General features: G+C 42.0%; 1 protein-coding gene across 1 annotated transcript in view; it reads right to left on the minus strand.

The window, feature by feature from the left end:
• Nucleotides 1-8462: 8462 nt before the first annotated feature.
• The window catches only part of trappc9 (trafficking protein particle complex subunit 9), a gene marked incomplete at both ends in the record, with an annotated part of 158179 nt that continues 151769 nt past the window's right edge, over nucleotides 8463-14872 (minus strand). The window contains 2 exons of the mRNA XM_079232134.1: nucleotides 8463-8642; nucleotides 9567-9790. Of these exons, the coding sequence (XP_079088260.1) occupies nucleotides 8463-8642; nucleotides 9567-9790 (404 nt within the window). The remainder of the gene's footprint in view (nucleotides 8643-9566; nucleotides 9791-14872) is intronic.

The following is a 14872-nucleotide window of genomic DNA, read 5'->3' on the forward strand; positions in this document are numbered from 1 at the left end:
GGTAACACACCTCACTGTGATCTCATCTTGAGGCTCCATAGAAAACCAACCTATTTTTAGGCCCTTTCCTCGAACATGTCATACCCAAACTAAAAAGGGTGTATCTCTGCAACCACTAGGGCTATTTGAATCATTTTGGTGTTAAAATAAAGGTACACATGTGATATTTTGTTCAGATGTGTAAATATTGTAAAAAAAAAATGCTACTGGTTAAGAGTAAATGAAGATGACACACAGAAAAACAATGAAATGGTTTCAGGTTCGCCTATAAAAAAATCACTTTCAGGATGATTATTTATTTGAAATGATGCAGCTGTAAGGTCCAACTCTAACCCAAATCATAACACAATATGTGAACATTCTCTAACACAAATCAAAACACTATATGTGAACATTCTCTAACTCAAATCATAACACAATATGTGAACATTCTCTAACCCAAATCATAACACAATATGTGAACATTCTCTAACCCAAATCATATCACAATATGTGAACATTCTCTAACTCAAATCATAACACAATATGTGAACATTCTCTAACCCAAATCATATCACAATATGTGAACATTCTCTAACACAAATCATAGCACAATATGTGAACATTCTTTAACTCAAATCATAACACAATATGTGAACATTCTCTAACCCAAATCATAGCTCAATATGTGAACATTCTCTAACCCAAATCATAACACAATATGTGAACATTCTCTCTGCAAAGGTTGACTTTGATCAAGTGAAGCAGAAGAAAGTTAGAGGGTTTAGAACAGAGAACATTCAGGTGAGCTCTCCAAAATTTGCATTGGGGCGCATTTGCGCACATCTGTGACGTTTGGATTTATTCATGTTCCAAACCATATATTTCACTTGTATATTACTTATGGTGTTCAATACATCCAAATACAGCAGTTTTGGGCATTTTTTCATAAAACAAGCTATGATTTACAGTTTTATATAACAATTGCTCAGTTTCCCTCCGGGGATTGTTTTTTAAAAGGATATGGACCCCAGACCCCCTTAAGGCTTTTATTTGTGTCACTTTTCACTGTAAATGTACAGCCATGCTGCTTGAATGAGTTTGCATGAGTTTTAATTGCAGTAGCAGTCAAAGGCATAGGCAGAAAGAAACCTCCCAGCATGCATTGGAGCAAAGGACTGATGGAGGCGTATTTCACATGTGTTCCTCCTTGTGATTAACAGTGTTCTGTGTTTCCACAATTCAATTATTGTTGCACAGTTAGTTGTTAAGATACACTTTTCTTCAACTGTGAGTGATGTGAATTCCTGTAGACTGAAGAGTTGATTGAATATTATTCCAAGACTTTGTAATTGGGATAATTGAGCATTAATAATTAGTGATCTGAAATTACCAGAGCACTGTAAGTGCAGACAGCAAATCCCCTGATATCAGAAAAGAAGCTATCCTTGAAATGATCCATGGATGAAATAAAAGGTAAATATATTCTCTTGACTGAGAGAGAGTGAATACTTTATGAACCTCAACAGGAAATTCATACTCTGGTCTCATTATTGATATTTTCAAACCTATAATTAAAGTTATTGCAGAAGTGTTAGGACAGTGAAGAACACCCTGAATACAAGTCAGTGTGCACAATGTGGGCCACGTCATTACAGACTAAGACAGTAACACATTGTTATGGGGAAATTGTAGAAACAGGCCAGAAAAGTTCCTATACTCGGATAAAGTACCAATGAATACTTAAAATAACATCCTATGGAATACTACTGTATGTTACTAGACTCCATGGTCCTCTCCTTTTGACCGGATGCAAATGCTCTGCTACCTTTCTCACTTCCACTGGGAAATAATTAAAGAATAAATCCATAAAATCATATCCTGGACTGGGCTCAAAACCTCAACTATGTAGCTACTTTTTTTTTCAAACGCATTTTCTATTATATTTATTTCACTTGTTCATGTTTCAAATAATTTCCTGGGACACCGCTAGTCCTCCAGTCTGATATTAATTAAGAGGATCGTTGCCATCTCATGAGAATAAAGAAGACGTAGTTGTTTTATTTGGGTAATTTAGGTGAGGTCTGGTCTCCTTGTGATATCTGCTTCTTTTTTTTACAACCACAATGTGTGTGGAAGGAAACAAAACCTCCTTCTAGAGTGAACCAAGTGATCAGAAAAGCAAATTAAAAAGCTTTTTATCAACATGTGAATTCATAATGCCGTGTCGTGTTTAGTGTAGTCTGTGTTTTTACACACACTGGTGGCATGTCTGCTTCGGTAAAGCCTTCAAAGGTTCGCCACAAAAAGACTTAAGGGATCCCTTTTTTATTTCTTCCTGCCAGTTTAATTCGAGGCTTCAAATGAAACCCCTGCAAAATGTTCGTATTCTCCGCGAAAACACACAACGCAGTGACACACGGGAACAGTCGAGTGCACGCAGAAGCCAAGACGTCAACCGCAGCGTTTCATTATGCAGCAATTTAGGAGTCGAAACAGCTCCACTAATCAACATCGTCTGGATATGTACTCGCTCTATATTTAGCTCCCCTTTCTCACATCTCGAGTGCCCGCTCAGCCCACCTACAGAACTCCTAATGCATTTCTGGAGAAGCTCGGGAGAAGAAAAGTTTAATAATGGCAACTGCTAAGATTAGTCTCCATGGTAATGACACCGAACCTACAGTACCATCGCTGGGCTCGTCACGCGGGCCTGCAGGCGCGGATACATGCTCCTCAGAATGGAGGAGGACGACCACGTATGATCCAAAACGTCAGACGTGCACAAGTAGTGAGTGATGAATGAGGGATGCCGGATGAACTGACTGACAGCCGGGCGTCTCTGTACATGCACAAGCACAAACTGGAGATACTCGCCACAGTCTGGAGATAAATCCTTGTCTTCCAACTCATTTGCGCGGCGCGTTGTGTGGCAGGGAATCGTACATCATCCGCGCATCGGTACCGCCAACGCTAACGAGGCGAACGTGATGTACGGCTTCGCGGCAAACAATGGGAATCAGCTAAATTAACACACACGGAATTCAATGGTCGTTGGGGATTTTTAGAGCCACGATCTCGAACATCGCGATGAGTCGTAGGAGAGCCGGTTCGCGTAATATTGCAAAGTGCTGCAGGAATGAGTCTTAAAATCCAGGGATGTGAGTTAGCATTTGTGCACGTCTGGTTCCCGCGTCTCACAATCAATATTTTTTGGGGTTTAAATGTCTAAATTTAGGTGATTAGTGAACTAAAACTGGAGTGATTTTCACGTTTCGATCTACGATATAAAATATGTCAGTAAACACGCCCCCGTGTGACTTTTGAGGCTTTTCCTCGTCCTAAAAAGTGACGGTTAGCGACCGTCACTTTGGCTAACGGCTAACGGAGACATCATCGTGGCGACGAATCCGCCTCCTCGTGTAAACTCACACTCGTGTACCGTACATAAACATAAAAAATTATCTTGCCGAACAAAAGTAAGTATCATAAACGTTCACTCGCCACAAAAAAAAGATGTTTTGTGAGCGTTTGGCCTACAAACACACGTCTGCCTGCAGCGCTCTTCGGTTCAATCCCCGCTCTGTCGCCTCATTCCACGATGGCTCCTGACTTCATTAAAAGGCACAATGTGTAGGATTTTTAGCTTTTGGAACGAGCTTCGTCTTGACTTGGCTTTTTCGCTATGTTTGCGTTTTTTCGGAGCTTCCTCTGCCATTTTTTGTAGCCTCCTCTTGGACTTGTGCTAACGATTCGGCTGGTCGTTATTCTTTAAAAAAAAAAAAATCAGGATTGATGGCCAGAAACGTGCCAAACACAGCAGAATAAAAAGAAGGGAGAACATACAGACAGAAGGCCGGTTCTCTGCAGACTCAGACACACACTTCTAGTGGGTCAGAAGTGATGACAGAGAGGATTATCTTTGTATGAGTCTAAACAGCACATTGCACTCAGTGTGCCTTTAACAAACATGTATTGAAACAACAATCTTCAAGGTTATTATTTTAAATTACAATCTATATTTTATGTGTTTCCTTCCTTGGACAACGATCAGTGTCTTTATTGGAAATTATTCAACATAACTGAATGCTTTACATCATATTAACAAACTTTACCATGGTGCCTTTCTAACATGTTACATATTCATTGACGTCTGTGAATCATATATTGGAAAAACAAAGGTTCGATTTTGTATTTTCGTTTCTTTAAAGAAGAGAGCAAATAAATAGGCAGTACAAGAAAAAGCTAATAAATGGGATTGTATTAAGATACATTTCATTAATATATATTTTTCCATTTCATGGAGACTTTAACTGAACTTCCTGCATACTGTAAGCTGCAGTTCCATTTTAAGAGTTCAGTTTAGGTTTATTTCACATTTAGCCGCTCATGTGTCGCTGCAGATAGCGCAGTAATTAAGTCAGGGAGTCACAGTGGATCAGTAAACATGCGGCGGATGAGGTGTTGCTGTGCGTTTCCCTGCCAGTGCTACAGGCGTGGCGGTGAAGGAGCAGTGCAGGTGTCAAACCGCTCGTCTTCATTTGGCACACACCCTAATCCCCCCCAACAACAACAACCCCACATCTCTCCACTCCCGACATCATTTACATCAAGGTTGCAGATACATATGAATGGACGTGACCCACCACTCAACACCGAAAGAGATTTATTTGCATGAATGTGTTCATGCAGAGTGACACGCGGTGCCGTCTTTCAGCGGCGGCCCTGTGGGGATTGCTCCGCCACTCGATGAAAGGCTCTTGTTTGCTCTCAGACAACTCATTTTCCTCTCTGGTTTGTGACTCCCTCACATGAGCTGGGGGAGGAAACGCATCAGCACAGATTGATGGGCGATTGTCAGGCTGATTGCGATCAGAATTACAGGTGTGCTGCGAGGCAATGAAGGTTGGTGGCTAATAATACGGTGGCGATGTCCTGATAAGAAACCTCATTTAAACCAGAGACAAGACGCTCAGTCAGGTCGGCTTACGGAGAGCCGTAACACACACCGATGCTCTGGATGCAACGCTATTTGTATTACTCATGAACGTCTGACACGAGGATTTTAAATCTGCTATTAAGGTATTATAAAGGTGGGAGAAAAAGTACTCAAAGGTTTAGTGTCTTACATTCTTACATTCCAAATTAGCCTTGAAGGGGAACTTCACTGCTCTGCTGTGGCCCTGAAGGGAGATATATTCAGAAATTACAGTAAACCCTGATGATGTCATCTGGGTTATCTGTGTTTGGAGGCAACACAATGTATAACTAAATGTCAGAACTAAGTGTGATACCCGACAAATGATGCACACTTTGTGTGACCCATTGCTGGCAGTGGCATGACCCTCAGATGTTGGAATGACGGCAGAAAAATACATCCATGCATTTGCATTTACATGCAGAGAAGGTCAAGAGGAAAAGACACTATACAGTTGCACTGTAAGAAGTGTAGGGAGCAGCATCTCAGCCCGGTCTCACTCCGACGGCGTCAGCCGGGGGGTCTATGGTCTAAAAACTGTATAAATGTAATCTTCATTTACTTATAACCAGTAACACACAGACTGATATTTACACATCTTAACAAGATCTCACATTATACTCTTTTATTATAACACCAAAAGTATTCAAATAGCCCTAGTGGTTGCAGAGATACACCTTTTTTTGTTTGGGTATGACATTTTCGAGAAAAAAGGTTGGTTTTTAAGTTAAGTTTAGGCCTACTTTTAGGCTTTTAACCGCCACCTATTTAGTCCCCAATATTGATGCACTCTCATAATCCGCAAGACAACTAATTACTCAAACCATCAGGTAATCTAATTGAGTGAAAGGAGCTCGAGGGAAATACTCAAGTACTCGTTATCAGTCAATGATTCTCGAAGCAAATGAAACAATAAAAGGGACGTCTGTAGACGGTTTAGTTCTTTGCTCTGGAGCTCCATTTCTTATACTTCCAGCTTGTCCATACCAGACATCAGCATTTAATTATGTGTGTAAGGTGAATATGCTTCGATAAGTTTAAAAAAGGACACTTTTAATTGCTGCCCTGCTTTGTAATTGAGGCTTATGAAATCAAGTTATCTTTACCGGAGAAGACGGTTATGAGGGTCAGTAAACAATAAGCAGGAGATGGAGCTCATACATGTGTTAAGTGAGTTCATGCAGACTGAACTGTGTCGACAGCAGCCGCACTCTCACATCGACGAGGCGATCCAGTTCTAACTTTTCAAAGCCAGCACACACTCTTTCACACACCTTCTATTCTTAATCAAATCAAATAAATAAATAGATAAATGAATAAGCGTGGAAGGCAGGACTTTGGAATTGGTTTGCGTCGTATGCATAACCAGTGACCCGTGTGGATTCACTGATGTATTTAAACCAACACTGTTTGATCACTAAGCTGCTAATGTGACCTTCATGGGAAACATCATTAGATTGAGGGGAAAAAAGGAAGATATTTGGCATTTCTCATGTGTTTCTGTGGATGACGGATGCTCCGCGTTTCAGAAATTGTTATTTTTGGAGCACACGGTTACATTTAATTGTCGTAAATGCATTCCCGGTGTAAGGTGTGTGGTCATGTAGTGAGAATAACATACTCATGCTCTCAGTTTACCCTTTTTTTTAAAAATACAAATGAAATCCCGGACTTCTTCTCCCAGGTCTCCCCCTCCCCCTTCAAGACATTTTAGCCTTTCGACGAGGCTAATCTTCCCCCGGCATCTCCTCACCACCCAGTTCACATGTGGTCCACCATTAAGGGCCTACAGTGACAGGTTACAGCACTGTACTGTATTCGCTGCTGCTGGAGCCTGTGGGACTCAGAGAGGTTGGAGAAGCAAGATTGTTACTGACTGATTCAGGTTCCCAGGTGGATAATGAGTTCCCAGCAGTATATTAGTGGTGCTGTGGCTTTACTGGTTCACTCCCAGTGCATCAGAAAGTCACAGAATGATGAACGATGGTGAGGTCTTGGATTTGATGTGACATCATTCTATGCATTTCAAAATGTCAAAGCGAGTTAAACAAAACGTGTTGGTGGTGAACTGCGAGGTTGTTGCTCAGTCTCCGGAAATAAATGCTAAAAATGATTATTAGTCAGCGATGTTTTCCCCGGTAATCAGTGTTTATGGATTTCGGTGTATGTGAATGTCACACTTGAACTTCCCAAAATGTGATAAAGGTCATCTCAGCAGGCAGAAAATGAAGATGGACACAACGTTATAATGGACAAATAAAAACTGTTGGAATAAGGTCACAATATACACAGGCTGCTTCTTTTAAAATTTATTTACAGCAATTATATGTCACAAATAATGATAGGCTAATCTATGTAATTCAGTGTGGCGGTGAAGATATCCATACAGCAGTAGAAATAAATAGATCTTATGTGTGCATAACTAGCAATAGTTTCTGGCGACATCACATTTCCAGTGTTGGTTTGTAGCTCTGAGGTTTTCTGCCCAGTAACATAACTTCGTCTTATTTTCTTTCAGTAGATATTTTGCAATTCGATTTGCAAGGTAACAAAATAAGCTATTGAATAAATGGCACTGCGATAAGAAAAAAAAAAAACTTGAAAAGATGGGTGTGACAATGATATTAATGCTTGTTTGCATAATAAACCAAACTTGCGTATGTCCTAGAACTAGTGGTGCTAGAAGCTTAGTGACGACTTGCATTTCCTTCCTTGGCTACCACTCGTTGTGATTAGTCTAGCTAGCTAGCTAGCTAAAACTATAAAAACCGTAAAACACATTAATTCAAGTCAGCGCAACTGTAGCACCTTTTTCCCCGTCTCACATTTACCGGGCAAACCATGCGGTAAACTCTTCTGTGGAGGCCGTGGGCCGCTACCTGGTGCCACACGACTAATGTCACATGACTACGTTTACAGGGTCATGCTACTATGGCAAAGACATGACCACGCCCCCATCTGCCTATGATTGGCTTGTACCAGCTGCTTTCGTTGGTTGAACTTGTTCGGTTCAAGCCGGAGGGGAGAGATTGGGTCGGGGTAAACATATCAGGCTAAGCCAATCAAAGGCAGAGTATGGAGTATCATAACAATACCATAGTAGGAACAATATCATTTCCCCTTGAAGTTCAGTGTAGTCAATGTCTTTCGCCATCGGTCAGTGGTGAGAATTCATCTTTCAAACATAACGCAAAAGCACAAGGCAAATTAACTTTGTCTACACAAGTGAGTCAACTGATTGCATTGACTCCACTGAAATTAAATGATGTCCTTTAAGATGTGGTCATTAAGAAAGAGAACAGCCAACCACACGGATGTTAGATGGCAAACGTACACACTGACGTGTGCAGGAGTGTGTGTCCGTGTGAGTCTGCGGCCTCAACTGTGTACATACTCTGACCTTTAACAAAATTATATTTACATGTGATTCAATTCACAAGAATGTTGTATTTACAGAGAACAACATCAACAAAACTTTTCCTCCCCCTCCCCCGCCACCAGGCCCTCAGGCCCCGGCCAGCGGCTGAGCCTCCAGGGCTCGGATGTGGACACTGGGCAGAGTGAACCAGGCCAAAGGAAGCTCCCGTCCGGCACTGTCGTCCTGGAACTTGATATTCAGGTAGAAATCTCCGGTGTAGAGGAAGAGCAGGGCACCGACGCAGACGGAGATCTCTTTGGGTTTCACCTGGCGACGGCAAAGACAGCAGAAGGAATCATAAGCAGCCGCCTCTCGGCCGCGCCACACACACACACACACACACACACACACACACACACACACACACACACACACACACACACACACACACACACACACACACACAACCTGGCACGCTGACAGACAGTGAAGCCGGCAGGCGACGGCGGCAACGTTTCCCCATTTTCGTTTGAGAACAATTCCCAAAATGGAGTTGGTTTGCACATTTAGGTATTTCATTTGTGCTTTTATCTGCTTTTTAGGCTGTAAGCTCTTTGGTCATCAGCCAAGAAGCTTTTAATCGTCTCCAGCTTGTTTAACATGCAGGAGTCACAACGTGTTACAGACGAAGGATCCCTTCTCTGATAAGGGCCTTTTTATTTAAAGACTGCAGCCATGACATTAATTAAAGGACCATACCAATGTTTTTGTGGTTTTAGTCTATTTTGCTGTGCACGCTCTAGAGTCACATTTTTACAGTGACTTGAAACATGCTTGAGTTGTGTAATCTCCCAAACTGTACGGTTACTACTACTGTACTGTCTGTGCTATTATCATGTAGACAAGAATAAACTCAGCCATAATTACATGACTGAAGGAAACCATAAACTTAAGCAAGTAAACGAAAGGAAAACAAATTCTGTTGGTGATATGCCTAAATATGCCCGGAGCATTGTCAGTTATATCAAATATTCATGGTTTGTTTTAAATGGGCTGAATTGTGCATGTGCTTTTACTACTGGTGGAAATATTGTTTAGCATCTTCGAGTATTTAAACATTTAATAATATAACATAGTTCTAGTGATTTGACAACACACTAGTAAAAAATACAATATATCTTCAAAGGAGAAGTTATATATTATATTTGACAGTTAAAATGCCGTTATGACGTCTGCTTAGCTCCCACTGACCGTGTCAATGTAGAAGGTGTTGGAGCCGATGAAGGTGACCGCGTCCCCCAAATCGTAGTTCTGCACTCCGTTCTGGTAGTCCTGATATGGCACCACGGTCAGAGCCAGGGGTCCCACTGAGTTCTTGCTCCGATTGGTCAGTTGCACCTCCAGGGTCACAGCGTCACCCGCTTTACAGTCGGCAATGACATCGCAGTCACATGGCTTCCCATTCACCAACACATCTGGAAACAGGCCACAAAAGGAAAGGGGATTAGCAACAAAGAAAACGTGGAGGGGTGAGGAGAGGAGACGGCTCTTTTGTCAAAAATTAAACTCTGAAGAATTTGGCAGGAGCGAGAATGAAGACCTTTCAAACATTTAAATCTCCACCGCCATTCAGTGGACATCCAATCTCCAGCTACGTTATCTTCATCAGAACCCGACCCTTCATTGGTGGCCTATCAAACGCTTTCTGATGGAGGATCAATGGGCTTTGTTTGCGCTAAAATACATGTTATTGACATCAGTGGAGAGCACTGGAAATGTGGGCATGACTAATTTCTGTTGAGAAAGGACGGATGAGATTGTTGGAGCAATCCCAACGTGTCGCTCGCACACACACACACACACACACACACACACACACACACACAGAAGTACATTCCTCTCTCCTGTCACAACCAACCCAGAAACACAGAGTGAGTTCAATCCAATTGTGCTAATGTGTGGCCAGTCACTCCTGATGTGGCCCCTATTTGGTTAAGGTGCAGAGGGAGACGCCATGATTTGTTTTTGAACAACGAGCTCAGTGAACCGAGCGCCCACTCGCTCCTGGAAGGGAGCCGTGGAGAGAGAGGATGCCGACTACAAACATGGATTCAGCGGCGCCCGAAGAGATCATCCCGAGTAATGACTCCCCCGAGGATGAGGGGCGGCCTACGCGTACAAAAGCCGGTTGTCGTACACTTTCTAGTGTCACGCCCGCAGCTGCGATAAACGCTGGGAGTCAAAGCGGGCCGAGCCCGCGTGACAGCCGGATGAAAGAGCCGAGCTTGCGTTTCGGTGCCGCCGGTGTGCCGATGTGTTGCGTGCGGCGAGCGTGAAGATAGACAGACCATCCAGCAGGAGGCCGGGGAGGAGGAGGAGTCACGGTCAGAGAGGGAGCCCCGGGGAGGCTGGCGCTACAGGAGGGTGACATTCAGCTCCACTCTGTATTAAAACCCCACTTCACTCAACAGAGACAACCAGCAGCTCTCTGGAGGGTTTTTATGCCCCTCTAGATTTTGAATGACGTATCAGTTTGCTGACACTGGCCTTTATCGAGAGTTTTCATTTTGTATCATACTACTTTTAGACTATGGACTGACATGTGTCCATAGCATTGAATATGAAAGACTCTCAGCTCTCACACTAATTCAAACCATGAATTTGCACAAATAAAAAAAAAAAGGTGTAAAATCTGCATGTTGCTCTTATATGGTCGCTCGTGGTAAGCCGACATTAAACCCCCGCTATGATGCGAGACGTTTGAGTTCTTTGATTTCGTGTTCATAATCCTCAAAGTAAATTATAGCAATTTGGTTGGTACCAAAACTTATAATTTTTATTTTTTTCCATTAAACCAAGTCGTATACACGAGCCACAGCATCCACATAGTTAATACACGCTCGTATATACTGCAATGATAACAGTAGTCGTTCATTTTCACTTCATTAAAAACCCTGGAAAGTGAATTAAATGACACATTTACTATATATAATTGCGGAGAGTTGTGCATCTACGTTTAGTTTAGTTTAGTTTATTTACTGGATCCCATTAGCTGACGCCTTAGCGGCCGCTAATCTTTCTGGGGTCCACAGAAAGGACAAAATACATACAAAAACGTGCAAAACATAATGTGAAACAAACAGTTAAAAATAACACAAACAGAATAAAAACACAAATAAAAATAGTACAGTCAGATACCTAGTGCAATTCAACCATAACTTATACAAGAAAATCAGATGACCAAAAAGCAAAGGAAAACGTTAAGTGATTGATGTCCTGAGGTGCGCCTTTAATTGTTTTTTGAATGACAGATTATTGTGTGTGAGTTATATGAGGAGGTAGCGAATTCCAAGCAGTAATTGCACGAAAAATAACTGTTTGTTTGAGGAGGTTTGTTCTTGGGGTTGGAGGTATTAAGTCCATTCAAAGTTGAGAATATATTTTATGTTTCAATTCTAACTGGTTAAGATGTACTGTTGGCTTTGACACAATCCAAATGTAAAAAAAGAGAGACCCAATTGCTCAAAGACGATAGTAAATATGAGGGTCTTTATAATATTCAGCTTCTTTTGCACAGGTGAACAACAAGCCAACAGAACATGCTGATTGTTAACATTGTTGCCGTTTGGGCTCCAATTAATTTTCCTTTGCCCGTTTTTCTTGTTGCTTCTTTTGCCGAGCCGACAGCAGGAACTTGTTGGGCCAAACTGATTGTGTTAACACCCGGCTGAGATCCAATCACGATGCAGGCCAGGATCCAATCCAGACACGGTTGCATTCCTATAGCATTCAATGAAATGATGTGGATAAGATTGGCACTAAGACTCATAATGTCAGGCCTTTTAACTACTGTTTTTCACATTGTATGGCAGGGTAAAGTACATTGCGTTCACCTTGAGGCTACATAAATAACTCGAGATGAGCAAATGTAGTTGCTTTACCTCTTTTTCCAAGGTGTTTTGCATATGGAGACATGCATTTATCTTTTATTGGAAGCCCTCGAATGCATAGAGACACCATGCACATACATACATACATACAACACAATCCATTCTTAGCCGCCGGCACTGAGCCTAATAGTGACACCTCAGCAAGTAGTTATATTTAGTTTGTTCAAAGTCTTGTTGCTAGGAGATGTGCAAATTATAGGTAGCCTACATTGGCTCGAAAACTGGAAATAAATTCTTTCACATTAAAGCGAACAAAAGAGAATGGTTAGTCTGTAATGAGCTGATGAACTCCCACACACACGAGCCTCAGCCACACACACCCACTGCCTGAACGTTCGCTCCAGAGTTTCTCTACTCCGCTTTCCCAGATTGTGTATCAGCAGCGAGGCAATCAGCTGATTGAGATAACAAAACGTACGCAGAGAAACGAGCCGTGGGAAGAAACGGTGGCCCACGCTAATGAGGAAGACTGCAAATGTGCTAGAAAAAAAACAAACGTGTAATTTTGTTTAAGAATTCTTATTATGGAGAAAAAAAAGAAGCAAGAATTGCACTGATAAATAAGCTATAAATGGAAACGTCAAGGTTTCTGATTGGCTGCCGTTCTCTCGGGGGACTCGGCAAAACAAATCTTTGCATCCCTCAAGAGAGAAAGCTAAAGGTTATTACAAAACGCTGCTTTTTAAAAGCATCGAGTGTCTGTTTGTGGTTGTGCAGAGCCGAGCGCTGTACCTCTGCTGCTCTCTTACCTCAACAGTGCCTCTGGTGAGTGGCTATGTACAGGAATGTGGCGTCCCCAGAGGATACATGACATCCCTCAGGAATGTGGAGGGAAATAGTAAGTGCTGAATAATGTATTATTTAATTTGAACTACAAGGCCTGTGTTTCTGGTTCACAAAGAATCAAACATACATCACAACCTTGTTTTGCTTCGATAAGAATAACATATTCCTGAGGGTTTTTTTGTATTAAAAACTAGACGGTTGGAGAAAAGTCAACGTGGCTAGTTTTCTATTTTTAAAAAGACCAGTTTATCTCACATTTTTTCAAATATTATAATAGTGCTATGCTTGAAATAACTTAAAGATCCCCTTCATATGGAATTCAGCACAAATGTATGATTGAGGGATTTCCTCCACGCGGCCTAAGGCTAGAAGCTAATGGTGCTAACAGCGTGCTAACAGTGCTGACGGAGCTAACAGAGCTAACAGTGTACACGCCTTGTGCAGAGTGACGACCATCGGCTAGCCAGCTGTCAGACATGGACTCAGATGCACTAATAAACTCCCTCTGAGTGTTTTTAGTACATGACAGCGTATCCGGCTAGCTACGCGGCTGAATGCCCGCCCTCAGGTAAACACCGTGAGCTCCGTCTGCCGTTGTTTCCCTTTTAGCATCGTTCGCTGCGAGCCGCCATGTTGAGAGCCGCGTAGAGGCACTTGAGATGCTTTGAATTTCAAGAACCTTTAATGTCGTGAATGTCGTATAGGGAGAACATTTAAAACGACAATCATCAAGTCTGACATTCAAAAGTGGCATTTTATTTCTTTAACAGCCAGCTATTCAAACGACGAACCGCTGGAAAGTCTTGTCTGATGATGTTTTGACAATCTGACAACCTCTTATGGTTCAGTTAAAAGACCTATTAAGCTAACTCCATGCTATAAATCCTGGAGGTCTTGAAGTGAATATCAAACAATGACGCAGTCTGAAGTGCTTAAAAGTTTAATTGAGCGTTTTCTGCCCACCAGCTGTCCAACAACAGCCTTGCTGCCCGTTAGCTCCCTGCTAGCTATCTGACGTGAGGTGGTCGTACGTAGTGAGAGACTCACCCCTCTGTTCGTCTTCTATGAACATCAGAAAAGATGGAGCCCAAACATCAAAGACGATACAGAATGCCTCTTCAGACACAAAACACTAATTAATTGAAGACAGCAGAGTTACTTTGCTGCTGTTGGTTGTCGTTACGCCATGGTGAATAAAAGGCTGCCCCTCCTAGCTGCTTCATTTAAAGGAACACCGTCTACAACCGCAAAGAGGGTGTACCATCGAAAAGAAGAGAGATGGAGGAGGAAAAGGAGGGGAAAGCTGGAGAGGAGGACAGTAAAGACGGTACGTGAGCTGGAGAGGAGCAGTTTGGTACGTGAGCAGAATTGTGGATAAAACAGGCCACAAAATACAGAATAGTTAAAAGGTCAGGATGTTTTTTTTAGGGAGAAATATCATTGCGACAAAATGCTGCTCCAACAAGTCCTGAACGAGCAACAGGTCCATCACAAGCGTGAGAGTGAAATCTGACTTGGGACTCCAGTCTGCTCATTTTAAATGTTCTTGATTTGCTGCGTTGTGACGGGTTCATTAACCCTCTGAGGTCATTTTCTCGATTTTACATAATTTCCTAAATTCACCTTTTTTAAAGGCACTTGCATATGATACATACTCATGTGTTGTATATCAGAATTTGCAGAACAATCTCAGCTCTCTATATAATGAGGCACCATTGTCCTAAGGCACAAGTGTAAAGAGACAATATGGCCCTAAAGCTGAAACACTCTTTTGAAAACATACCTTTTCTCATGTGGACGAACTGTTTTGGTGCTTGAAAT

The sequence above is a fragment of the Taurulus bubalis genome (assembly GCF_910589615.1).
Source record: "Taurulus bubalis genome assembly, chromosome: 16".
In the NCBI taxonomy this organism is placed as follows: Eukaryota; Metazoa; Chordata; class Actinopteri; order Perciformes; family Cottidae; genus Taurulus; species Taurulus bubalis.